This window comes from Pogona vitticeps, chromosome 13 (genome assembly GCF_051106095.1).
Source record: "Pogona vitticeps strain Pit_001003342236 chromosome 13, PviZW2.1, whole genome shotgun sequence".
NCBI lineage: Eukaryota > Metazoa > Chordata > Lepidosauria > Squamata > Agamidae > Pogona > Pogona vitticeps.
In genome coordinates, this window is record NC_135795.1 from 11912977 (window position 1) to 11939415 (window position 26439).

A 26439-nucleotide genomic window follows, 5' to 3' on the forward strand; every position below is an offset into this window, starting at 1 on the left:
TTGCGTGGATTCGATCTTACGACTGCTGGTCTTCTGACCCTGCAGCACAGGCTTCGGCGGCTTAGCCCATAGCACCATCACTTCCCTTACAAGATACTGTACTGTAAAGCAAACGAATAAATGAAGAGGGCAATGCCCTAGTACCCATTAGAAAAGGTATAATGAATGTGTGCCAAATGATAGTTCCTGGCCAGGCACATCACTGCATACATTACCTGTTGGAAAGATGGCCGAAGGACTGTTCAAAACAATACACATTGTAAGTGTTCCTTGTTTTCCTGACATTTTGGTTTATTCTCCTTCCGTCTCAGAAAATTAGCTAAGGAAGCTGTGTCAAATGCTTTTGGGGGGCTATCACTCCCAGACTCCTCTAGCCAGAATGAGTTGTTCTGGGGATTGTAGTCCTATTTCTGTCTTTTGATTGATAGCATTAGGGGAACCGGCTGTCTGGAAATCAACTGGGGCATTTTGAGCAAAGAGATTATCGCCATCAGAAAAACATCTGGAGGTTCTACTGAGCCGGAGAAGCTTTCTAAGGGACAAGGTAAAATCTACCCATGATTTTGGTGCTCCCCGTTTCATTGTGGCCCTCCAGAATACAACTCGTATCATCCCCTGGTATCTGGGGCTAATGGGACTTTGAGCCAAACACCAAGTTGAAGAACAGATGGCCCTTAAAATGTCAACAGGGCAGAGAACCAGCATTTCCCACCACCTCCCACAAGCCGCCGCATCTCTGCTGGCCCTCAGGAAATCACAAAACAGATTTCTAAGCATGCCTTTATTTTCAGCTCATGCCAGTTCACACGACTGCCAGGAAGCAGTCTGTGACTCAGTTCCATATGGGCTGCTGTTGGTATCTTCATCTTTCCACTGTTCCATTTTTCTCATTGTCACATGCGCGCAGAAGACTATCTAGATATTTTCTGGGAAGGAAGGTGCTTGTGTGGTACCCTTTTAATGTTTTTTTTCCAGACCATGATCTCTTAGTTATCTCCTCCCAGTCTGATGAAAAAAATGGGCCAGTGTGTTGCTTATTCATCTTAAAATACCTGCTTGCTGATGGCTTCATGGCTAAGGACATTGAACCAGAACATATGTCAAGTGAGTGAAGAATAAGATCTCCCTTCCTTCTGCCTTGTTCCTATGTTTCTGATGAGAACAGACTGATCCCTCGATATTCTTCCAATATCGGCATAAGAAGCTTCAGAAGCTCGGGGAATTTAACAATTACAACAATCAGGCTGATGAGAAAGAACATCACAAGGAAGCATTTCAGTAAGAAGAAATTCCTCTGCAGAGGGTGTTTTTTCAAGTAATGATCCACGCAGCTGGCAAAGGTGTACTTCTTTGGAGAGTAACCCAGGTGCGCCCGAGCCTTGTCTATTTTCAGTGTGTATGTGCAAGTCATATTATATACCTGAAAAATCCAAAACATTCAGAGAGTTTTTAGGGTTTTAAAAAAATTACGTTAAAACATTCAAGAAAGAACAACAAACAATGGGGAGGGGAGGATGGTCCGTGGTGGTTGTTTCCAGCCTAGCACCTTCCAGATGTTCTGGACTATAATGGTCATAAAACCCAGGTTTTGCCCACGCTGACTGGGGCTGATGGGATTTCCACTTTGAAACATCTGGAGGGTTCAAGGTTAGGGACAGCTAGCCTTATGGAGGGAGCATTGATCAGGAACTTGCAGAGCTACCCAGATAAATCAATGCATAATCCAAATTGTTAAAGTCGGTATGACTGGTTGGCATATAGTTTTCCTTCAGTCTCTGCTCTCTCTAGTTCAGGTTTTAACTTTGTGTGACAAAGGACTTAACAAGACAAAACATAAGGGTTTTGAACACTCGAAAGCACTTGAATGCCTTTTTTTTTCTCGATGAGCGACGGACAGTTTGGTTTGTCACTGGCCAGAATCCTATTGCTGACTTGCACTCTCGTTCAAGGAGAATCACGTTAAGTCTTGAGAGCAAATTCCTGTTCATGAACGAGGTGCTGGTTGGGTTCCTGAGTCCATGTCTAATTGGGCGCATGTGCAGGAACGCAACCAGCACCTGGTTAATGTGCAGCAATTTGCTCCCAAGACTTACGTAGTTTTGCATATGCAAATATAAATCAGTAATAGGATTCTGGCCTGTGGCTCTGAGGAAGACAGACCTAAAGCTGACCAAAATGGGCCAGCAAGGATAAAATCTGCAAAGACTATTTTTAAAAGGGCTGTTTTTAGGAAGCATGTGCAGGTCTTATAATGAGACGTGCACGTCTGTGTATTCGTCACTAACACATCCAGAATTCCCCAGGCAAAAATCAGCAAGCTCTCTACAATGGCTTTATGGTACCTGCACCATTTCCCAGTCTCCCTGACTGGTAGGGGTATAAATCTCTATAATAAACAAATAAACAAACAAAACAACCAGCACTTGAAAATACTGACCCTAGTGTCAGCAAGTTAATACAGTAAAAGTGTCAAAGGGAAAAAAAGAGCTGTTAAGGTTAAAATATTAAAAGACATTTACAACATTCATTCATTCTTTAACTTGCTGATTGTTGTTCACTGAAAGAGGGAAACCACAACTGACAACCCAAAAGTAACAACACAATGTGAAATGTTAATAGTTGAAAAAACAGAGAGTGTAGGCATTGAAAGAGTTCACCCAAAGATTGCTCTATGAATGGATTTGGGTTGATGAATTGATTTTTAAGAAGTCATTTCCAAAACTCTGGACAAAATAAAGAATACGTTGCTGCCTAGTCATCCATTACCTCACTTCTGGTGATGAGCGGAGTAACTTCCACAATTGGCTTTAAGGCTTTGTACACATTTTCCAGGACGACAGCTGTGCAAACAAGAGGGAAGAGCTGGCTATGACAATGGTTATTTCAGGAAAAAAAATCATTAGGGAGCTGCCTCCAGTCGTTGAGCTCAGCACCGCCCCCTGCTGTATCATTTCTAACACAACACTCATTCAACTGGAACCTGTCTGTCAGTGTTTCTGTTGCTAAGAAAAACTGGGCTTCCAATAATGTTCTGGTAGGAGTTTTGTCATTTTGTCATAGCAACGGGAAGAAACACCAGCAAATGTCTGGGCAATATCTGGGGATCGTGGGAGTTGCAGTTTAGTTTGGCACCAGGACGTCTCAACTTTATGTCTAATTATTGAACGTATACCCCGGCTTTCCACTACAAAACATAGCTCTCAAACTCTTCTTTGGCCAGGGCCATAAACACAATAGGAAAGAAATATCAGCTGAATCAAGATTGCATAAACCACATAAAAAACTTTATAAGGTGGTGTGTAAGGAATTGTTTCCGGTCTGTGGCCCCCTTCAAATAAGCCACCCCCCCAAGGGTCCATATGGCCCCCGTTGACAATGGCCCCTCTCGGGAACTTACAATCTTAATAAAGCAATAAAGACAAGTAAAACAAATTGAACCATAAAATCATAAAACTCAAATAAACCTAATTCTAGGCTTCAAGATGGCCAAGCTAATGAAGGGCAACACCGTGGTTAAATTCTCTATCTGCTATTCATAGTTTGCTAGTACAGTAATTAGTTACAAACAACTTCATTGTACTACCTAGTTATGTAACTAGTTACATGTTAGGGTAATAAGTAATTTGACAACTTGTAAAAAAAATTAGAGTAAAAGCAACATAAGTTGTTGCAAAGTGATTTTAGGTATTATGCATTTTTTAGTTACATGGGAAAGTTACTTTTAAAAGAGCATTTAAAAGTATTTTAGTGGCCTTATAATTTTTTTCATCTTATCAGTTCTAAATAGCAAAGCAGTATTATTTCTTTTTATCTTTTGCGTTCTTAATAACTGTTTCTAAAGCATAATATGAATGAACCAGGATTTCTGTGTATTTTTAAAAGGTAAACACAGAGTTCAGTGATGCATTTAGCATTATATATAATGTAGCCCTTAAAAGTCTTATATAATTACTAAACATAAATGACTTTGTCTGCACTAACAGGAAAGTAATTTATAAATATATGAAAAAAATTACTGTGCTCATTCTGCTATCCTCTGCATAAACCATGGTTTGCATCAATTATGGTTTATGTTGTTTGAGTGCTTTGTGGCAAACTATGTTTTTTTTTAAAAACTGTGGCTTGCCACAAAAGATGAAATCAGAAAGCATGTGGGGAGGAGAAAGTATCTAGATATGCTCAGAACTTGGGAAAGACACTTTGCTTCCCATTCTGGCTGTGGAATTCTGGGTCATCTAGTCTGAAAAGGGACATTTCTGGTCTTGCTTAGAGAATGCCAGCCATGGTTTGGCCCTTGTACCTAAAAAGGGTAAAGAGTACAAAAACAAGCAAGCAGATAACTGCCGGTGATTTACCTGATAGATGAACGAGACAAATAGGAGCACGTAACCATGGTTTCCGGACGCCCAGTTCTTCAAACTGAAAGAAACATTTTTGGTTTTTTGATCTTAAAATTTAAAATGATGGAGCCCATGGAGGGAATCCACAGGTCTAGACTCCCTTCCTCCATCCAGTGACCAGAAGTTCACACAGCCAAGGTGAACACCAGAGGAAGAGCAAGGATGCAGAGTGACCGAGCGAGGACAAGAAAGAGCTGCATCCATTCTGCGCTTCCTCCAGCATCTGGAAAGATTGTTAACTTAAAAGATGATCATAAAGAGTTTTTAAACTCACCAATGGATCTAACCAGTCGAAAAGGTTGAATTTCTCACCATCGTTGATAAAATATGCCTGGCCGCCCTGTAAACAAATTGAAGTGGTGGAAAGGAGATTAGGGACAGAACCAATTCATGCCTTACACCAGTGGTGTCGAACTGTGGCCCTCCAGATGTTCTTGGCCCTCAACTCCCAGAAATCCTGGCCAGCAGAGGTGGTGGTGAAGGCTTCTGGGAGTTTAAGTCCAAGAACATCTGGAGGGCCACAGTTCGACACCACTGCCTTACACAATACAGCACCATGCCTTCTATGCCGCACAATTAGAGCTGTTTGATAGCTCTGTCACTGTCAGAGCTCCGGCCAATGGAATCCTGGGACAGTGAATTTTCTGCTGCCGTTAAAGGGGAGCGCACGAGAACTATCCTGCTGAGAATTCTAGGCATCTCCCTAAACTATAAATCCCAATATCTCATTGGATGAGCAGTTTAAAGTGGCAACCCTTTAGAAAACTGTAGTATTTAAAAGTCCTCAGCTTTACAATGGGGTCTTGACTTAAGAACGGCTCGAGTTAAGAACATTTTGACTTAAGAACCGCTCTCATAGGAAAATATTGACTTGACTTAAGTACTTAGATTTGAGTTAAGAACTGAAAAAAAACCACGTGGGAGGCAGGGAAAATGCAAAAAGTGAACTTTCAGTTAACTGTTGGCCAGTGAAAAGGGTGCCCGTCTGCTTCCTCACTCCTCCCAGCGTTTAGAGAGTGGATTGGGAGACAGTCTTCAGGCTGCCTGGTACTGCCTGGACTGTATTTTCCCTGCCTTCCCTGAACCTCTCTTGACCTAAGAAAAAAAGAAACAAAATATCCCCCTCTAGTGGTCGAAGGCAGAATAGCAGCTTCCCATTAGTTTCTATGGATGAAAAAGAGCAGATACGGATCAAATGGTTTTCAATGCATTCCTATGGGAAATGCAGATTTGACATGTGAACTTTTTGACTTGAGAACCGCCTTCCAATACGGATTAAGTTCTCAAGTCAAGCCCCCACTGTACAAGCAACGGAAACAGACATCTAAAGCAGCAAATCATTTCACCCTGCTTTGGTTGATTTCCACAGTCTAAGCGATCAAATTTATTTTCCATGGCATCTTAATTGGCTTAGCAATCAAGAAATTCTCCAGTCCTCCAGAGGTTGTTCCACGGAGATTTTTTTTAATATTAAAAAAACCTAAGAGGCTTATTGCCTGATGAAAAGACAGGATATAGATGTTTTAGCTGTTTGAAGTTAATTAATTTAAAAGAATTAATGGAAAACAATGTCTCTAGCAGAGTTTCTGATTCAGGTTTATAAGCAGACCAGGTAAAGGTTCCCCTTGACATTTAGTCCAGTCATGTCCGACTCTAGGGCGCGGTGCTCATCCCCGTCTCTAAGACGTAGAGCCAACGTTTGTCCGTAGACCATTTCCATGGTCACGTGGCCAGTGCGACTAGACACAGAATGGCGTTACCTTCCCACCGAGGTGGTCCCTATTTATCTACTCGCATTTACATGCTTTCAAACTGCTAAATTGGCAGGAGCTGGGACAAGCAACGGGAGCTCCCTCCCTCGCCTGGATTCAATCATACGACTACTGGTCTTCTGACCCTGCAGCACAGGCTTCTGCAGTTTAACCCGCAGCGCCACCATGTCAAGCACATTAAGCAGACCAAGGGGTGCATAAACCATAGTTTATGTTGTTTCAGTGCAACAGCAAACTATGGTTTGCCATTCAAGATGAAATCAGGATGGAAACCAGAAAGAGTGTAGAACTATATATAAGAACTATGTAGAAGGGATTTGGAGGTTTAATCGCCATCCAGAAGCCAGCTATATCTTGCATGCATCAGACTGCTGCCTGAGCAATTGCTATTCCTTCTCAAGAGACCCTTGGAAAGGTTGTTTTGCCCAGAGCTTTGAAATATTATATTCCACTCCCAGAATTCCCAGACATGTTGATTGAGGGTTCTAGGCCAGAAAGAGCTAACATTTCAAAAGTCTGGTTCAGTCAGGCATCTCAGAAAACTGGAAAAAAAAAACAATTTACTGCTGCTTCACCAAATTAATCACACAGTTCTTTGAGAGGAAAACTGGGGAAATTAATAGGTTTGTAGAGTAGATTTATGCACAATACAATGGAATTAAACCCTAGTGTGCTTGCTAATTGATTTGGCCATGGGAGGGGAGACACACGAACAGAACACAGATCAGAGAATTCCTGGGCAGATGATTTTGATCAAAGGGCCGCCAGCTTGCGTTGTTGGATTACAACTGCTGTGGCTTTTGCAATTACTCAGGTCTACAGGCCAAAGTAATTGGTTCTGCTTTGTTCTAAAAAGTCACAATAAAACATCAATAAAGACAACAAAGAGATGGTAAAGACACACTCAGGACACCTTCCTGGAGACACAGGCGGATGGGATGAGAAACCTAGAAAATCCGAATATATACTCACAGCTATATAGTTTTTCTCTTCGGTTAGAGCCTCAGCAGCAAGGATGTGAGCTCTCACAAGATTCTTGACGTGCACCCAGTTCATTACGGCTTTAGGGTCCCCAATTCGGAAGGCAAAGAGCCCTCTCTGGATATTCAGCTGTTGAAATGGGTGAGGCATACAATCAGGAACATGGAAGTGCTATAGTAGCAAAGGTGACTGTGCAATCGTTTGTCAAATTTGTCATGATCATCCCCGCAACTCAAATAAGGAGAGTCTCAAAATGCAGGCAGCTGGACTGGTTGATGTTGAAAGAAGAGGAACAGGTCTTTTGCAAAGCTAATAACTCTTAATTGCTCAGTTAGGACCTAATCCCCAAATACTTTTACATTCCAACATGTTTTCCCTGGGAAAATCCATTCCCCCACCACCTCACCTACTGTGAGGAATGCAGGTTAGGTGATGTGACAGTCTCTGGTGGCCAAAATGTCCAGCTTCGGCCTCTGTGAGCCTTGGCTAACCAATGCTAACTTGTTACTGTATTTTTACCAGTCACCTAAAAGGCCATCAACCTAACTTCCCAAGGAAGGAGGAAGCCCTGCCTTCTCTTAGGAGCCGTGTTCTACGTTGACAGGAAATTGTTTGGAATCAGTCAAACTACATACTGCCAGTCGGGGCAAATGCCTTTGTTCTTCTGGCCCATAGATCCCTGGGGGGCGAAGGGCACAGGTATACAGCACGCCGCCTCCTGTAAAATAAGAAACAGAACGAGAACAGATTCAGCCACTGGTTTCGTATTCACAGCTTTGTGACACCAGCTTGGTTCTGTTTAAATGTATTTGTGTTCTGATGGTAGGGCCTGCACTGCTGAAGAATTTGGGGCTTCCTGTCAAGACCAATACACAACCCTGGTTGGAGTCAACATTTTGCTGCTGAGATGGCAGCACGCTAGGCTTCAAACTGGCGCTAAGGGAGACACAGGGAGGGAGTCCTTTGGTCACATGATATTTTGGGTGGACAAAGATGTAACGCGGTGTTAAACTTTTAATATAAGGCTGTTACATGTAGAGATCACAGGCTAGGACCAGCCCTAGCATTAGGCAGAGTGAGGCAATTAACCCGAAACGGCTGATTTTGAGGGTCAGCAGTGGTAGTCTCTGAGGTTCGGGGTTCCTTTGAACTTTCCAGATGCTCTTTTTAGCTGATGGGCAATGTTCTCTATGCCACGGAGGCTGCCCTAATCCCCTTAAGCTAGTTCTCCTATTTCTGGTCCGACAGAGGGCACTGCCCGCCTCACTGCCAATCTCTCGTCTCAAGCGATGAAATAAACCCAGCTGTCTTCTATAGAGGACAATGAAAAGGGGAAGCCACTTATCCATTGCTTCAGGCAGCAAAATGTCTTGGGCTTCCTCTAAGTAGTAGTACTATAAAGTTCACTGGAAAATACCTGCCAGGGGTGTTCCGTTAGCTGCTAGAACCATCTGTTCTGCAATAGATTTGGTTCTGGAATATTCACTAACGTGCTAAAAGAAAGAAAGAAAATTGAATTATTTTGATCAATTTGCTATCAAGTTTGAGTTATTTACTGTGGCTGGTACTGAAGATTACGGGCAAGTAAGAACACAGTGACGTGGTGGCGCTGCGGGCTAAACTGCAGAAGCCTCTGTGCTGCAGGGTCAGAAGACCAAGCAGTCGTAAGATCGAATCCACGTGACGGAGTGAGCGCCCGTCACTTGTCCCAGCTCCCGCCAACCTACCGGTTCGAAAGCATGCAAATGCAAGTAGATAAATAGGGACAACTTCAGTGGGAAGGTAACAGTGTTCCGTGTCTAAGTCGCACTGGCCATGTGACCACGGAAGATTGTCTTCGGACAAAATGCTGGCTCTATGGCTTGGAAATGGGGATGAGCACCGCCCCCTAGAGTCGAACACGACTGGACAAAAATTGTCAAGGGGAACCCTTACCTTTACCTTTAAGAACACAGTATGGCAAGTATAATGTGGTCTGGTAGCTATCCTTCCAACTCTACTTACCCAGCCACCATCTTACCCTAGCTACCAAAACAGAGCTATCCTCAATCTGATGTTGTCCAGATATATGCCAGAGAATACAGCTCCCATCACCCAGCTGGTATGTTTTCAAGTGCCCTTTTCTTCTCCCAAGAACCTTGTATGGCTACGTCAGTACTACTATTCCCCTCCATGCCACCGAGGTGGGAACAGAGACTAGATCACCTTGTAAATGCTACGGGTGGGAAGACTTCAGGCTCACGGATGTACTTGGACAAGTGGCTCAGTGAGGAAAACACACACTCCGAATGAATGAAGAGGTTGCTTTTAAATATATATCCACCTCTGAGAATTGTCATTAATATCAGATTCAAGTTCACAGATCTTCTCACACAACAATCCTTCCCCTTTTTCAAACTCAAGTTCTCTTTTTCAGCAAGCTTATTTAAGCAGGTGAAAAAAAGCTTTGTGAAGGGTTTTTCTAAAAGAAGCATTCACCCCCACCCCCCAGGTATTGGATTCATTTCTTTTCTACCACCTATACAACATAAGCCTTGTCTCAATAACAAGAGTGACAAAATTTGTATCTTTCTGTGTTTTCTTGTCTCTCCCGAATATGTTTTATTTTCTTCCACGGTTTGTTCTGGGGTGGACTTTGGTGCTACTGCACTTTCTATGAACTTAATCGTTTCCATACAGAGAACTTCCTGGTCAGAAGTTTTCAATTTACTGTCAATTGGGAGAGAAGCAAAAAAAAAAAAAGGGGGGGGGAAGGCAGGGGAGGAAAGCTCTTGACGAGAAACTCCAGCAGGATTTCCGTCGTAATTATTAAAGGATTCCAAGATTAACTGAAGAGAAGGAGTTGGGTAAGAAATGGCTTTTAACCCTTAAGCTTAGGTGCACATCACGAGCCCCTTGCTCATTGTTAATGAATGGGGGGACAAACTGGGAGAAAGAACTTTTCCTGTCTGGTAAAACCTGTAATATCATTACCCAGTCTAGACAAGTAGAAGACAGAAACTCTCACCAACTCATTAAAATTACCAGATATCTGTCAATCTCAATGACAGCTTGTGCTCTAATTTGGGGCAAGGCCTCACCCTGAAATGATTCCTATTCCATAGGCAGTCCATGCCTTATTTCTCTAGGTAGAATAAACTCCATATCTAAAAATCACAGGAAGAAGCAAATAAGAACTGTTTAAACTAGATTAAAATATAAAACAACTTAAAAGCCTACAACCATTTAAAACTATTTACTCATAACTAAATGCCACCATCTAATCAAACGGGATCCTTAGATGCCAAAGGCTTCAGTGGAGAGTGATGTTTTCATTTAATTTAATTTAATTAGCAGTGAAATTAGAGTAGTGTTGACACCAGTTGGCTGATCTGAAATTGATAAATACATTTCAAAGGGCAAAGGGCTCATTGTTAATCATTTTATGTGAGTTCTGCCTTAACATTTGTATGAACATGATTTAGGAACGGGAAAGTATTGTGATCTATTTCCCCTTTTAAAAAAGAAGCATACTTTCTCACAAAATATAACACTTATAGCCTAAAAACACTTGTCTCTTCTGCAATGCATACAATCCCAAGGTCTTAAGAACTTAAAATGAAACAATTGTAACAATTTTTAAAAAAATTTCAAATATGGCACTCTGGATTCTTAAGGGTCTGTTTCAAACAGAGCAAAAGTAATTTTTCTATACTGTTGCTTTCAGTACTTTTCCCACCATCCAAATAATGCAAAGCTTGGATAGGTCGCTTCAGTGACTTCCCACCTGCCTTTTTTTTTTGTTTTGTTGTCACTTCTGAAGGCATGACTGACTATTGTCCCAGAATTTGTTCAGCAGGTGGAATATAGCGCTATGGCACTTTTTACAGGAAGTTCATTTTTGTATTAGAGACCACTAGTTGGAAGCTTCACATTATTTCACCAGTATTTTTTTAAGGCTCCAAAAGCAAAGCTACAACAGTGATGGAGCAATTTTTTTAAAGGACCTCCAGGGTAAAAGTGTTCTCAGAATCACAGCTATTAACTTGTCATAATAAAGTCTGGATGGACTGGGACCACATGCAATCAGTTGGCACGGTACTTCTGCCATGTGAGGAAGAACCCCAAGAGAACAGCTCTCATCTTGAATACCAGTTTTTTTTTTTTGGTCCGGCTTACAGTAAGCTAGGGACGTGGTGGCGCTGCAAGGGACGTGGTGGCGCTGCAGGCTAAACCGCAGAAGCCTGTGCTGCAGGGTCAGAAGACCAAGCAGTCATAAGATCGAATCCACGTGACAGAATGAGCGCCCGTCACTTGTCCCAGCTCCTGCCAACCTAGCGGTTCGAAAGCATGCAAATGCAAGTAGATAAATAGGGACCACCTCGGTGGGAAGGTAATGGCGTTCCGTGTCTAAGTTGCACTGGCCATGTGACCACGGAAGATTGTCTTCGGACAAAACGCTGGCTCTATGGCTTGGAAACGGGGATGAGCACCGCCCCCTAGAGTCGAACACGACTGGACAAAAATTGTCAAGGGGAACCTTTACCTTTACCTTTTACAGTAAGCTATTTGGCTGGAAGGTACACTAAATCAAGAAGCCCTGAGACACTGAAAAAGCCGATATGCTCACAACATCAGAGTTCTTCAGACGTTTTCTATCAGAGAAAAGTAAAGATGGGGAAAAGGCAGGGAAGGAAAAGATACTGTCCTCTGGCCACCTCTAGCCTAAGGCCATCTGGAAGGGTCTGAGCGGTAACATTTGTGATTCATAACTGAGGATGTGATTAAACAGCAAGAAATATGTATGTCTGATTGCACTGGAACAGGTTGCTTTGCTGTGAGCAGTCTCTCTTGAAGCTACCCTTCCATCGCTTGGGAACTGCCCCAGTCCAGCCTCCAAAAGTAGTATTCCTACTGCTCTCCCCAGCTTGGGCACAGATCAGTGTCAGGCTGGAGCACTATTGGGATCGTGTGATCACCAGGAAATAGCAACGGACTGCACCTCATGCAGTCCAAAACACAAGCTATTTGGTCATGTGACCACAACTTCAATCTCTTAGGCATGATACTTCCTTCAAAACTGTTACAAAACCCATGTGTAACTCTAGACCCTTGATATCCAGTTTATCAGCAGAAAAATTAGAGGTGGGAAGAATTTACTGTATATGGGAAGGGAAAGATGGGTTCTCAAAAGGTTCCTATAGGCTGAGGCTTGATTCATGTATTTAACGGTGGCAGTTACATACAGTAGTTTTTATTTCCTTACCCAAGGTTTTTTTCCATCCTTAAGCAAATGGCAGCAGCATCAACTGTGTTTTCAGACAAAACGCTGGCTCTGTGGCTTGGAAACGGGGATGAGCACGGCCCCCTAGAGTCGAACACGACTGGACAAAAATTGTCAAGGGGAACCTTTACCTTTTTTATGGTGGGTTGCGGTGAAAAAGGATGCCTGCCCCCCAAGGTCACCTGGAGAGTTTTATAGCTCAGTGGGGATTTGAACTCAGATCTTTCCACACACTATACTGGATTGCATGATGTGAAGTATTACACAATAGCAGAGTAGCACTAGTAGTTATCTTTATTTTGGTCTCGGTTTCTTAGATATCATCCCACTGTTTGTGTCTAAAAGTGACAAACACAAGACACACATTGATCTCAAGAAATAATGGTCCCTGGAACCACACTCTCCTTCCAATTTCCCCACTCCAGCCCTCCCATCAATTGCCACAGACAAATGCAGAAAGGAGGAAAGCCCAGGTACCTTGTCTAAAGGAAAATACGGCACCGTTGCCTCATCACCATCTATAATGGTCTGCCCAGCAAACACCACATTGACGGAGCTGGTGTAGATCAGTCTGGGGATGCTTCGTTGCTTGCAGACTACACAGAGAGAGAGAGAGAGACAATCATAGTCCTTTGTTACAGAAGGGAGCAACTTGGTAGGAACTTAAGAAAAAGGCGGGGTCTTCCTTACAGAGCTCAGAAAAGGTGCTTTTTCAGACCAAAAAACCCCCGGGATCTCCCAAACAGCACTGGCCATGATGGCCCATTCCAGAACCGGAATCAGCCCATGTGCATCCCAACCAAAGCAGAGGTTCCGTACCTTCAAGGACCACTCCAGTTCCTCCAACGTTGGTGGACCGAATCTCCTTCGTGCGCACCTGAAGGGGAAGGAGGAGAGAGATGGACGTTTCAAGACCAGGTGCTGGAAGAAAAGTGAATGAACGGCCTGCCCTTGTTCAGTTTTGGATTTTCTCCGGAACAAGCTGGCCCTTTCCCAAGGTGCAAGCAGGCCGGCCGGCTGTCTGCTGCCAGAAGCGCCCAAGCCTTTGTGGCATTTGAAGGGTTAGACAAGAAAAAAGATGAGGCAGAACTTGGAAAGCTGGTGGAGTGTGAGGAGAACCCGAGAGTTATAGGTCAACATGAGGTCACCTTTCAAGCCTTGGAAGAAGGGCCTGCGCAAAAGGGTCCTGGTTCAAAGGTTGGCCAGCCCCACTTCAAAGATGATGGCAAAGAGACTACATGAGACTATCTATCATGACCAGTTTATCATGGCTCGTGTTAACCCGGGAGTTGGAAATCCTTGCTGATCTCCTCTGCATCATCCAGAGACTCCCAGGAGATCCAGATATATCTTTTGTCCACTCTTGTTCCAGCAAGCCTGTACCCTGTGGCAGAGAAAGCCTGATCTCATGCAAAACAAACAGAGCATAAATCACCGCTAAACATTTCAAGAGTCGTCCTCCTCACCTGTTCGATTCCTGTCATTCCATACGCGGCTGTGTGAATTACACAATCTGCCCCTTCGCAGGCCTCATAAAGTTTCTCGAAATCTCTCACGTCAGCCTGTAAAACAGGTAGAAGATTGCTCGGCTGTCATTTGGACAGCTGGATCCCTCCAGGCTGCAAATGAAGCAGGATGCAATCCGAGAGGTAAATCCCAGAATCATTTGAAACATGATGAAGGAGACAGTGGCCTTTTTCTCGGATCAAGTCCATTGATATATGATTTCAACATAATTAGATAATCTAGGTTCGATGCTTGATTTCCTTGCTAATGTTTTTTACATTTTAAATATTGTTTCCCAATGTGTGTTTTCATTAATACCATGACATCTGATACCTTTTAAATCATCAAACTATTTCGCTTTAATTCCTGTTTATTTTAACGACATTGTGGGCCACCACCTTCAGTTCCTTCACCAGGAGAAAGGTGACATGAAATGCAATAAATAAGCAAATAACAAACAAATAATTGGGTGCAGTCTAACTTTCCCTCATTGCAGGTAGAAGGTAGAGATGATACATTTGACAAGTATCTCTACCTGGTTGGGGCACTGGTTCATTAGGGCTCAGGTGATTCCTCCCCCCCGCCAGTCCACTTCTGCTTGCCTGCTTGCCATGGATTAAGGATCAGGGCCCTGCTGCCCTTTGATCCCTTCCTTCTGATGTGTTTTGTGAATGTGTGAGTGTGCACTGGGAAGGCCTCTGGCTTCAGAGCCAGAGACTGGGAGTTTGATTCCCCCACGGTGCCTTCCTGACCAGGTGATCCATAGATTCCCTTCCAGCACTGCAGTTCTAAGATGATGATGATGGTAGAAAGTGGGGGAGAAGAGGGGCAACAGAAGATAGAAACAATTTCTCATGGGGTGTCCGGTGTTGATTGTGGTTGGTGGGGTGGCCGACAAAGCAGGCCGACGGTGGGCAAAAACACAAGTGACAGAGCCGGGGCCAAAGAGATGTGGAAAAGACAGTCAACCCAATATTCACAGAGACACATGTTCCCTCTCATCCTGTTCGTTCGCTTCGCAGCTCTGCTGAAGAGCCGAGAAACACACCCTGTTCCTGAATTAAAGATGTCCCTCTTGAGGCCCTGTGAGACGTGCACGCGGTTGCTTTTCTCGAATAAGCTTGATTTCACAGCAGTTGAGTCATCAGGTTGACTTCCACCCACCCCCTTTCCTGTTTTCTTTCTTCCAGCTGCCTCATCCACCTCTCACACACCCCTGCCACTCACAAGAGGTGATGGCACAGAGAGTTTAGTGGAAGGGGACCCACAGCTGGGGGGGGGGGCTGACTCTCCGCTTCTCATCAAGCCATAGGCAGGAGTGGGCTGGCTATTGGGGGTCTGAGCCCGAGGGATGTAGGGGGTGTCTCGGTGGGGAGGGGCTTCAAAAGGCGTGCTTCACTTCTGCTCATACATCTTAGACTAGGCATCAGCATCTAAGTCACTGGACATTTAGATCAGCTTTCCCCAAACCAGCATTGCAAGATGACGACGACAACTACATACTGTAGGATTTGTTGCTGTTACAGCATGGCTTGATTTGATTTTTTTTCCTAATTACCCACTGCAAAGGCTGATCCAAATCAGTCTGGCCCATTTTTCTCTCTCTGCTGCTGCTGGGGGCTTCTACCTTTTTCAAGTGAGAAAACAATGCAAAACAGACTCTTTCCCATGTGATCAACTGATTTGCTCTTGTAAAGATAAGGGAGTTTTGTGGGTGGTGTTTCAGTGACGTAGGCGCAGTGGTGGGATTCAAAGAAATTAACAACAGGTTCTATGTCCTAATGATAAATAAATAAATAAATAAATAAATAAATAAATAAATAAATAAATAAATAAATAAATAAATAAATAAGTAAATAAGTAAATAAGTAAATAAGTAAATAAGTAAATAAGTAAATAAATAAGTAAATAAATAAATAAGTCAATATGTAAATATGTAAATATGTAAATAAATATGTAAATAAGTAAGTAAATGCCCAGGACAGTGGGATCTGATGAGGATTTCTTCCACAGTGGTCTCCCTACTGCCTATTATCACAACTACTTCTCACATAATTAAGACATCTGGATAAGTGCATCTGTTTGGGCATACTGCTGCTGTTACCCTCATCATGGGCATGTGCCAAAAACACACACACAAACACACACCTCACAGTGGGTGCTTATGACCAAGTTTGACAGAGAACTGACACATCTCTCCTTCCCTTTACCTCCTATTTTGCCCTATAGCTCACCAGTAAAAATTGCTTCCCTCCCCTTTCCTGCTCCTGAAATTACTGATAGCCCTGTTTGTTGTTACCTGGAGGCAGCCTTTGCGCACCTGTTGTGGAGTTCTTCTCCCCCCCCCTGCTTCCTTCTGGCTTGGAAGGTATGTTCCCTTTTCAGTCTGTTGCCACTCCACCTCACCCCCACCACCTCAATCGGTCCTTCAGTTACTGACTCCTCTGAGGTCTCCTCCTCCTCCATCTTTCCCCTCCACCCCGCACCCACCGCTTCTCCTCGTCAGTCGCTTTGGGGGTGTTGGTGTTGTTGGCGGCGCTGGTAGTGATGATGGCTTCCCTCAGAGTCCTGGCAGCTGCTTCCTCTTCTCATTTTCCACTTTTCCTTCATGCCACAGTTTCACCAAAAACATAAGACTCCCCCCCTCCACTGTCTTCCCCAAATTTCCACCTTCCATTTTCATCTCCTCTGTCCTCCTCTGCTGCCCCTTTTCTCCTTCAGCCCCACACAAGTCCTCAGGGAAGAGTCCTAAAATACAAGCCTTAGTTTTCAAGGAGAGTGCTGTGTAACCCCATGCAGTGCAGGTTTAATCTCTATTCCCTGCTCTGGGGAAACAAGGAAGGTAGTTGTGTGGGAAGAAAGGAAGGAAGAAGAAGGAGAACCTCACTTGCCTTGAAAGGCCCATTAGGGTCATCTTGAATGGCACATAACACACATGTAAAGCGAAGATGAACTTGAGAATAACTCTCAAATTCTCTGACCCCTTCTGAAAAAAAAAGTTCTTACCACAGAGCAACAGTAATAGTAATAATGAAGCTTTTTCTGTAGCACAAGCAAGAGAGGGCTGCCACCCTGGGATGTGAACTGGTCTCTGAACAATGCCACAATCATTTAATCCCTCCCCATTCCAGGTTCTGTGGAAAAGTCCTACTTCAGGCACATCATGAGAAGGCAGGCATAGATTGAAAAAGATCATAATACTGGGAAAGATAGAAGGCAGCAGGGAAAGAGGAAGGCCAAATGCAAGATAGACCTACTCCCTAAGAAAACCACAAGCTTGAGTTTGCAATAGATGGGCAGGGCTGTTGAGGCCAGGCCATGTTGGAGATTGCTCATTCCTAGGGGCACCCTAAGTAGGGGGGAATTTGACGATACATAACAATAACAGCAACCTCAGGTTTTGTATGTATTTAACTGCCAGTTCCAAAAAGTTGAAAGGTTATTCCCTTAATTGGTTGTTGTGGGTTATTCAGGCTCTTTGGCCGTGTTCTGAAGGTTGTTCTTCCTAACATTTCTTCCAGTCTCTGTGGTGAGACGTTAGGAAGAACAACCTTCAGAACACGGCCAACGAGCCCAAAAAAACCCACAACAACCATCAGACCCCAGCCGTGAAAGCTTTGCAAATAAATGCCCTTAATGGGGGGACTACAACTCCCAGAATCCTGCACCAACCACAAAGACAGGGTTACGATCTCCCTCAAAACAGTGGCCAGAGAAACCCATTGGCCAGTTATTTATTTATGAAATGTATGCTTTTTTTGCAGCTTGTGGGTTCTGCTCTTTTCGTCTTGTTTTCAAATGAGTCACTTTTTCTTACAAAATAATTGTAAAAACATGTTGACTCAATACTAGGCTGCCACGCAAGCATCTCCCGCCCACTCCCCAATTCACCAACATTTAATCCCTCCCCATTCCAGGTTCTGTAGAAAAGTTGGAGGCAACAGGAAAAGAGGAAAACCAAATGTGAGATGGATTGACACCATCAAAGAACCCACAAGGTTGAGTTTGCACCAGCTGTGCAGGGCTGTTGAGGACAGCGCAAAGGGGCAACGTTGCAAAAACAGAAGCTTAAAACAGCATGCTGACATGTGGCTCTTCAAAGAGGACAGTCCCAATTAACAAAAATTCAATCATCTTTGCAGACACCCTTGGCATGATCGGATCGTATGGCAGATACCCTGGACTGCCAAAAAATATGAGTAACTGGGTTCTAGATCCAATTAAGCCTAAATTATCTCCAGAGGCAAAAAAAAACACAAAAACCTGAGGCTGTACTACTTTGGGCACATCATGAGAAGGCAGGCATAGATTGAAAAAGACCATAATACTTGGTAATGTGGAAGGCAGCAGGAAAAGAGGAAGGCTAAATGCAAGATGGACCTACTTCCTAATGAAACCACAAGCTTGAGTTTGCAATAGATGGGCAGGGCTGTTGAGGCCAAGCCATGTTGGAGATTGCTCATTCCTAGGGGCACCCTAAGTAGGGGGGAATTTGACGACACATAACAATAACAGCAACAACAGGTTTTTTATGCATCTAACTGCCAGTTCCAGAAAGTTGAAAGGTTATTCCCTTAATTGTTTGTTGTGGGTTTTTTTCGGGCTCTTTGGCCGTGTTCTGAAAATTGTTCTTCCTGAAAAACCCACAACAACCATCAGATCCCAGCTGTGAAAGCCTTTGCAAATAGATGCCCTTAGCCACTTTTAAATTTTTTACAATCATAATAAAATATAATACCTGATAGAGCCTGGTTCCCCATTAGTTTTTCCATAGATCCTAAATACTAGATTTCCGCATACCAATGGAAAAAGTGGCATGTTCCCTCCCTGAAAATCTAAATAACTAATTAATCACCAACAGGCTTCTGACCTTTTTTCTCCAAAGTTCAGGTATTTATTTCTTTCAAAAAATAGAAGTATCAGTTTTTTTAAAACCCTGGCGCCTTGGGTTGTTTGTTTGTTTATTTTTATTTTTAACCCATCTTTCTCCCTGCAGAGTGTCTCCAGTGGTTCACAAACCCTGACACAATGATAAATATTTTTTTTTACATCCCACTATAAGGCAGCATAAAGATGCAATAATACATAAATGCTAAAAGGTTCTAAAGGGAATCCTGTTGAAATAATTTTGAAAATATATTTTACATGATAAAAATTTTAAAAAGCAATCCCATTTCATTTCCCTCCCTCCATTTCTCCACAGCAGTTTACATGTTAAAAAAGCCGACCACAAATGTCTTTGCCTGCCAGAGTCAAGACTGCATGGCAAACAGCTAAGGCAGGGAAATATTTAATAAAAAGCCAGCTTTATGCTCAAACATAGTTTGCCTTTTATGTATTATACTTACTTACTTGAATAATCTCAAAAATGAAAGCTTGAAACTTAAACCTATCTCAACACAGTCCTCTTGAAGATGCTGGTCACAAATCCTTGATTAGTATGCTTTAGTCCCTCCTCCTCCTCCTCCTCCTCCTCCTCCTCCTCCTCGCAGTCCCTCCAGCCCCCAGCCTGAATGTCTGTAGTTTCGATTCCGCTTTGATATGTTGATCTGCTTTCTTCAACCCTGGCCTGATGGTAAATCTTACTAGTGTTAAAAAACTGATAGCTGTCTTCCTGTTTTTGAGTAAGCCTGCCATTTGTCTCCTCAAATTGTCAGAGCAACAGCCTTAGTTGTCTTTAACTTGAAAAAAAACACATAGCCCCCCTCCCTCCCCCGCTCGTCGCTGGTCACCTGGCTCCTCCGGCTTCATTCATCTCAGGCCAGTAACCGGATCTCCGAACTAAAATAAAAAATAACAACCACCTCTATGGAACCGGTGCGAACCGGGTCAATCCCACCTCTGCGTAGGCGGAACATGATGTTCAGGACTGCGAGAACACCTAGCCCAGTGTTCTTTCCCTCCGATTGTCCTCTGAATTTTATTTTATTTTTACATGTGTGAGATGAGCACTGGATTGCCTTATCGCCAGTACTGATGTAGTAGTTTAGCACTCTGTCACCTCTGGCTGAGAGTGTTATTTTAAAAAATTGCAAACAAAACAGAACTCGAACAAAATAAAATATGTTCCTGTTATATGTGGTGTTTCTGGATGCCTTAAGAAGTTTGGAACGTCTGCCACCTTTTCCGTAACACTATACAAACCTTTTACAACCAAGTAGCTTGACAGCAAACCATAAAACGATTTGCAGAAGTGGGACAGAGGAAGGAAGAAAACAAGGGAGGCTGTAGACTAAAATGTGAACTGCATTATATCAAGTGTAAACACTGAATTAATCCACAGCCCCTGTGTGATCACTGACTGTGAATTCAACCTTAATACAAGGCTGCAAATAGAGACATTTAATTTGCCGGTGTAATCACTCTGGGTGAGAGTGACCATATTCTACCATATTTTGGATTTCAAAGAAAACCAAAGCAGAGTCTAGCCACTCACATATGATGGATTTTTAAAGGCCAACTTTAATAATCTCAGAACAAGGATGAGTAAGGTCCCACAGCAGAAGATCCTAACAAGAAAAGGAATCCAAGAAGGGTGGGAGCTTCTAAAAAAAAAAAGACATTCTAAAAGCACAACTACAAACAATTCCAACAAGAAAAAAAGATGGGATGCAGCAAAAGAAAAGTCAGCATGGCTTCACAAAATGTCAGGGAGGACCTGAAGACAAAACAGAAGACATGTATAGAGAGTGGAAAGAAGGGCAAGTCACCAAGGAAGAGTACAGACAAGTAGCAAGGAAATGTAGGGATGGCATTAGGAGAGCAAAAGCTGAGAATGAGCTGAGGTTAGCTAGAGAGGCTAAAAGCAACAAAAAAGCATTCTTCAGGTATGTACAAAGCAAAAGACAAAGAAAAGAAACAATGGTTCAACTACTGAATGGAAATGGAAAAATGATAACGGGTGACAAAGAAAAGGCAGAGGTGCTCAATTCCTGTTTGAGCTCAGTCTTTTCCCAAAGGACAGACTATGAACTTCCAGACAAATGTGAAGTGCAAGTGGAAATGACAGGATTGCAGCTGGAGATTGATAAACAAATAGTCAAGGAACACCTTACCACCTTGAACGAGGTCAAATCTCCAGGGCCGGATGAACTGCATCTGAGAGTACAGAAGGAATTGGCCAAAGAACTCTCAGAACTGCTATCCATTATTTTCCTGAAATCATGGCAAATGGGTGAGGTGTCAGAGGATTGAAGGAGGGCTAATGTCCCTGTCTTCAAAAAAGGCAAAAATCTGACCTCAATCCTATGGAAAATTCTGAACAAATTATAAAACAGTCACTATGCAAGCACCTAGAAAACAACGCAATAATAACTAGAAGTCAACATGGGTTTGTCAAGAATAAATCCTTCCAGACTAATCTGATCTCACTTTTTGATCAGGTAACCTCCCTGATAGACAGAGGGAAGGTTGTAGACATATTATATCTTGACTTCAGCAAAGCTTTTGACAAAGTGCCCCATGATGTCCTGATTAGCAAGCTAACTAGGTGTGGGCTGGATAGATAAAGTGTTCAGGTGGATACACAACTGGTTACAGAATTGTACTCAGAGGGTGATGATTAATGGGTCCGTCTCCAACTGAGCGGAGGTAACAAGTGGGGTAACCCAAGGCTCAGTCCTGGGTCCGGTGCTCTTCAACATTTTTATTAATGACTTAGATGAGGGAGTGCAGGGAATACTTGTCAGATTTGCAGATGTCACAAAACTGAGAGGATTAGCTAATACCTTGGAAGACAGAAACAAAATTCAAAATGATCTTGATAGCCTGGAGCACTGGGTTGAAAAGAACAGAATGAAATTCAACAGGAATAAGTGCAAAGTATTGCTCCTTGGAAAAAGAAACCAAATCCACAGGTACAAGATGGGGGATACCTGGCTCAGCAAAACTACGAGCAAGAAGGATCTTGGAATTGCTGTAGATCACAGGCTAAATATGAGCCAACAGTGTGATGTGGCTACAAAAAAGGCAAATACTGTTTTAGGCTGCATTAACAAAAGTATAGTGTCCAAATCCTGCAAGGTGCTAGTCCCCCTCTATTCAGCATGGGTTAGGCCTCACCTTGAGTATTGTGTCCAGTTCTGGACACCAACACTTCAAGAAGGATGCTAACAAATTGTAACAAGAGAGGGCAACAAGGATTATCGGGGGCCTGGAAACCAAGCCCTATGAGGAAAGATTGAAAGAATTGGGCATGTTTAACCTTGAGAAAAGAAGACAGAGGGGAGATTTTATGGCACTTTTCAAATATTTGAAAGGCTGTCATACAGAGGAGGGGCAAGATCTGTTCTCCATCATCCCAGAGTGCAGGACACACAACAAAGGGCTGAAGTTACAGGAAGCCAGATTTCGCTTGAATATCAGGAAAAACTTCCTAAGACAGAGTGGAACTAACTACCTTGAGAGGTGATGAGTGCTCCAACACTGGAGGCATTCAAGAGAAACTTAGACAACCACCTGGCAGATATCCTTTGATTTGTATTCCTGCATCAAACAGAGGGCTGGACTCAATGGCCTTACAGGTCCCTTCCAACTTCACTCTTCTATGATTCTGTGATCAATCCCTTGCCAGAATGGCCAACAGAGATTATGCTCCCATGTTAGAGTCAGCTGAACCAGGAAAATGACTTTAAAACTTTCTACTCAAAAAGTTACGAGATGGAACTTAAAAAAAATAGCTTTATTATATAATGTAAAATGTGCAGTAACTGCAGACAGCATGAGCATCTTAGAAAACCTGATGTACTATTATGGAAAAGAGAATTTGATATACAGTACTGGATCAGACACCCATTCTTCCCAGTTACCTGCAGCTGTAGGGCTTGGAAATGACTAGTTTATAAAGTAACATAATTACCTATAACTAGTTATACTTTGGATTCAACAGTTACAACGTAAGAGTATTTCCAAAGTGAAAGAAAAAGTAATGTTTCATGTCATGACACCATTACTTTTTATGTATAGCAGGTAAAGTTTTCTGGTCACTTTCAAAAGTCAATGCCTTTTGACATATTCTTGGGGGCATTTTGACAGAACTTATTCAGGTTTTAGACCGATGCATTTTATGACCTATATGATGAGGGACGTTTTTGTGTGTTTTGTCTTTTGGATTTCTGTAAACATTTGCAAGATAGAATTTCAGGATTTGCCACTAGAAGCAACCTGAGAGTATTATTCTAGTCTGTCAGTAATGATAAGGCAGCATGTTAATAAGGTGTAATTCACCTTTTTATTGCATGATTAAACCAGTGATGGCTGCTGATAAGCACTGAATAACACAATGAACTTTTTTTAGAAAGTCAAGTTCCTAGCTCTGCCATCTGCCGTGTTGACCAATTCCAGTGTGTTTAAGACCTTTTTTTGGTTTCATTTCTGATTTATTTGTTATTTTCTATTCCCTTTTTCTTCCAGCATGTCTAAAGCATATTTTAACACCCACCCATGCTGTCCTTACAACATACCATAGCAGTTTATGTATATCAAGGCTGAGTATCCAAAACCTTATATCCCCATGTCCTAGTTTAGATCCTAATTCAACATAGTGTATGGCCTTAGGTCGTCTTGACTAAATCCAGTTGTTAGTCCCAACTAAAGTAGACAGATCTACTCTAGGTAGGACCAATCATTGCATTTAGTCATCTACATCTAATCAAACTTCTAACAGGAGTACTTATATCCCATTCCAACATAGTTAGGGATGGGATTTTTGGATTTCCTAGACTACAAAGCCCATAACTCTTCATTTTGGAAGTTCTACCTGACTTATAGACATCTTAAAAAGGTTCCCCTTGACAATTTTTGTCCAGTCGTGTTCGACTCTAGGGGGCGGTGCTCATCCCCGTTTCCAAGCCATAGAGCCAGCGTTTTGTCCGAAGACAATCTTCCATGGTCACATGGCCAGTGCGACTTAGACACGGAACGCTGTTACCTTCCCACCGAGGTGGTCCCTATTTATCTACTTGCATTTGCATGCTTTCGAACTGCTAGGTTGGCGGGTGCTGGGACAAGCGACGGGCGCTCACTCCGTTGCGTGGATTCGATCTTACGACTGCTTGGTCTTCTGACCCTGCAGCACAGGCTTCTGCGGTTTAGCCCGCAGCGCCACCATGTCCCCTTATAGACATCTTACAGACACAAAAATCCCATCCATAAACATATCTACCAACATTCAATTGTTTCCACGTCATTCTTTTCTTTGGGGAAAAAAAGGAGAAAGACACTATAATCAAACCCATAAACATTGAGTTACCTGTATAAGCAGTACTCCGTTTGGGATTTCCCAGAGAGGTAGGTTCACATCGTAGAGAATGACTTCAGTTCCCAATTTGGCAAGAGTGCAGCCCAGCGTATAGCCAAAATACCCGGCACCTCCCGTGATCACGGTCTTGTCACTGACTTTTTTCCATTTTTGCTTACTGCTCTCAGGTTTTTGTTCAACAGGTTTGTGTTCGTGCTTAAAGAACGTGAAGGGTTTTCGGTCTTTCTGCGGAGTTTTCTCCATTGCACACTGAGATGCTCAGAGATCCACCAGATTCTGTGTCACAAGACTCCAGCCAGGCTCTCCACATCTCACCTTCTCATTACCCTGCTGCAAAAGAGCATCCAGATCCATTACACATCAGCAGATTTCTATTCCAATTGGGCTTATTGAGTGGGTCATATATAGTCTCCTCTCTTCACTCTTATTAAGCCTAAATTACAAACACAACCTGCAAAACCTAAGAACATAGGAATCAATCTTATATATATTCAGTCCATTTAGCTTTCCAGAATTGGTCCATTTAGCTTTCCAGAATTTCAGGTAGGAGCTTTCCAGAATTGGTCCATTTAGCTTTCCAGAATTTCAGGTAGGAGATTTAATAGCCCTACCTGGAAATACTGGGGATAACACCTGGGGATAACACCAGCTCATGGCTGGCTATGCTCTGTGGCCTGTGCACCAATATTCCACTTACCAAGGGCTCTGCTGGTAATGCGAATGCAATGGAAAAAAAAACAGCACAAAGTCCTGTTTTGGTTTGAGGGCTTGTCCACATTGCATTCATTCTGTCCCCCCCCCTTCTGGTTTAGGTATCTGGCTGTGGAGCCAGAAGTTGGGAGTTGGATTGTCCACTGGGCCTCCTAAGAGTAAAGCCAGCCTGTATAGCCTTGGGCAAGCTGCACAGTCCCCAAAGAAGAGAACGGGAAACTACTTCTGAGTACTCTCAGAAGACCCTGAATTGAATTGATAGCACATGATGATGATTTGAATAGATGGCCCTGGTATTTGCATCCACACATGGGGAGGGCATTTGCTGCTGGAAATATTGGGTGGTCCCAGTCTCGGCTGTTGACACACATCTGCTTTATCTCTGACATCTTATTCGCAAGACTGGTTGATCTGTGCTTTTCCCTATCTTCTCTGACCCATTCCCTTCTCCCTTTCCTCCTTATTTTGCCCTTTCATGGGCAGGTGGAGGCTGGCCAGCCGAAAAAGATGTCCAAAAAAGGGAACATCACTAAATGCTCTCGAGAGCCAGGGTGTCAATTCCAAACCTCACAAGAAGGACGGGCCGTCTCTCCCAAATGAGAAGCATCCATTTCTGGACCATTTTTCTGCACCATCCGTGAACGGTGTGTGCGCTTAGAACTTGAGGAAGTGGATTTCATCCATGAAAGCTTGCTAGTCATTTAAAATTTTCACGCTCCAATACTCTCTCGTTTGTGTCATCCTGGGGACCACACCAGGCCTCTCCCCATTGCCAGATGACCCACAAAATATGTGGAGCAGCATGGAACCATGGGGTCCGGACAAAAAATGGACCACAGCCCATCAATAAAAATGTCCAGAGTGAAAGTTTGGAACTTTATTCGTAGTTCTGGATTCTCCTTTGGGAGTGGCTATTTTATTTTATTCTCTTAAAACTGGGAGGAGGGCAAGTAGGGAGTTTGGGAGGGGTCCCGAGAGCTCACAAGCCCACCGACCGTGACAGGGGGCTCACCAACCCCACCATCTCCATCTTTGCTGGATGCCTTACCGCACAGGCTCCCAACATTTTGTTTCACACCCCAGCTGGATGTATCTTAGCCAGAGGATGGCATGAAGCCCCCCCTCCCAAATCAAATATCATCTGGCAGGAGCATCACCTTGTAGGATCCCTTGGGAAGATCAGAGGATCCTCCAAGGAGAGGGAAAAAAAGTTGAGACATCTCCTCAAGATCGTTGAACCAGGGAATCGGCCCCGGACTGGACTCCTCCTTTTCTGAATTGCACAATTAGGAACAGATTACACCTGTTTTCTAAAGCACTACAAAGATGAATGTTATATAGATAAACAGATAAATAACCCGTTGGCAACTCCAGCTGCAAGATAATAAGATTCTGATGATTGTGAATTACTCACACGCTGGTACCCGTTCCCTCCACTTCCCTCCTCCCTAGTTTTCTTGATTACATTTTTTCCAGATGTGTCGTATCAGCTGCTTCTTCCATTTATAAGCTGGGATTGTGAATCCAAGGTTTGTTCTTGATTTTATA

General features: G+C 43.2%; 1 protein-coding gene and 1 long non-coding RNA gene across 2 annotated transcripts; one reads left to right on the forward strand and one right to left on the reverse strand.

The window, feature by feature from the left end:
* Positions 1–769: 769 nt before the first annotated feature.
* On the reverse strand, positions 770–24480 carry LOC110082215 (putative short-chain dehydrogenase/reductase family 42E member 2). The gene is made up of 11 exons (XM_020799589.3): positions 24172–24480; positions 13883–13978; positions 13236–13293; positions 12894–13012; positions 8571–8646; positions 7789–7871; positions 7145–7282; positions 4675–4740; positions 4356–4419; positions 2767–2840; positions 770–1420 (listed from the first exon to the last, which is right to left on the reverse strand). The coding sequence occupies exons 1-11, from the start codon at positions 24421–24423 to the stop codon at positions 1145–1147; spliced, it is 1302 nt and encodes a 433-aa protein (XP_020655248.3). The 5' UTR covers positions 24424–24480; the 3' UTR covers positions 770–1144.
* Positions 15665–19370, forward strand: LOC144584661 (uncharacterized). Its single transcript, XR_013539058.1, has 2 exons — positions 15665–17053; positions 17840–19370. It is a non-coding gene; the product is annotated as an uncharacterized LOC144584661 (long non-coding RNA).
* Positions 24481–26439: the final 1959 nt, after the last annotated feature.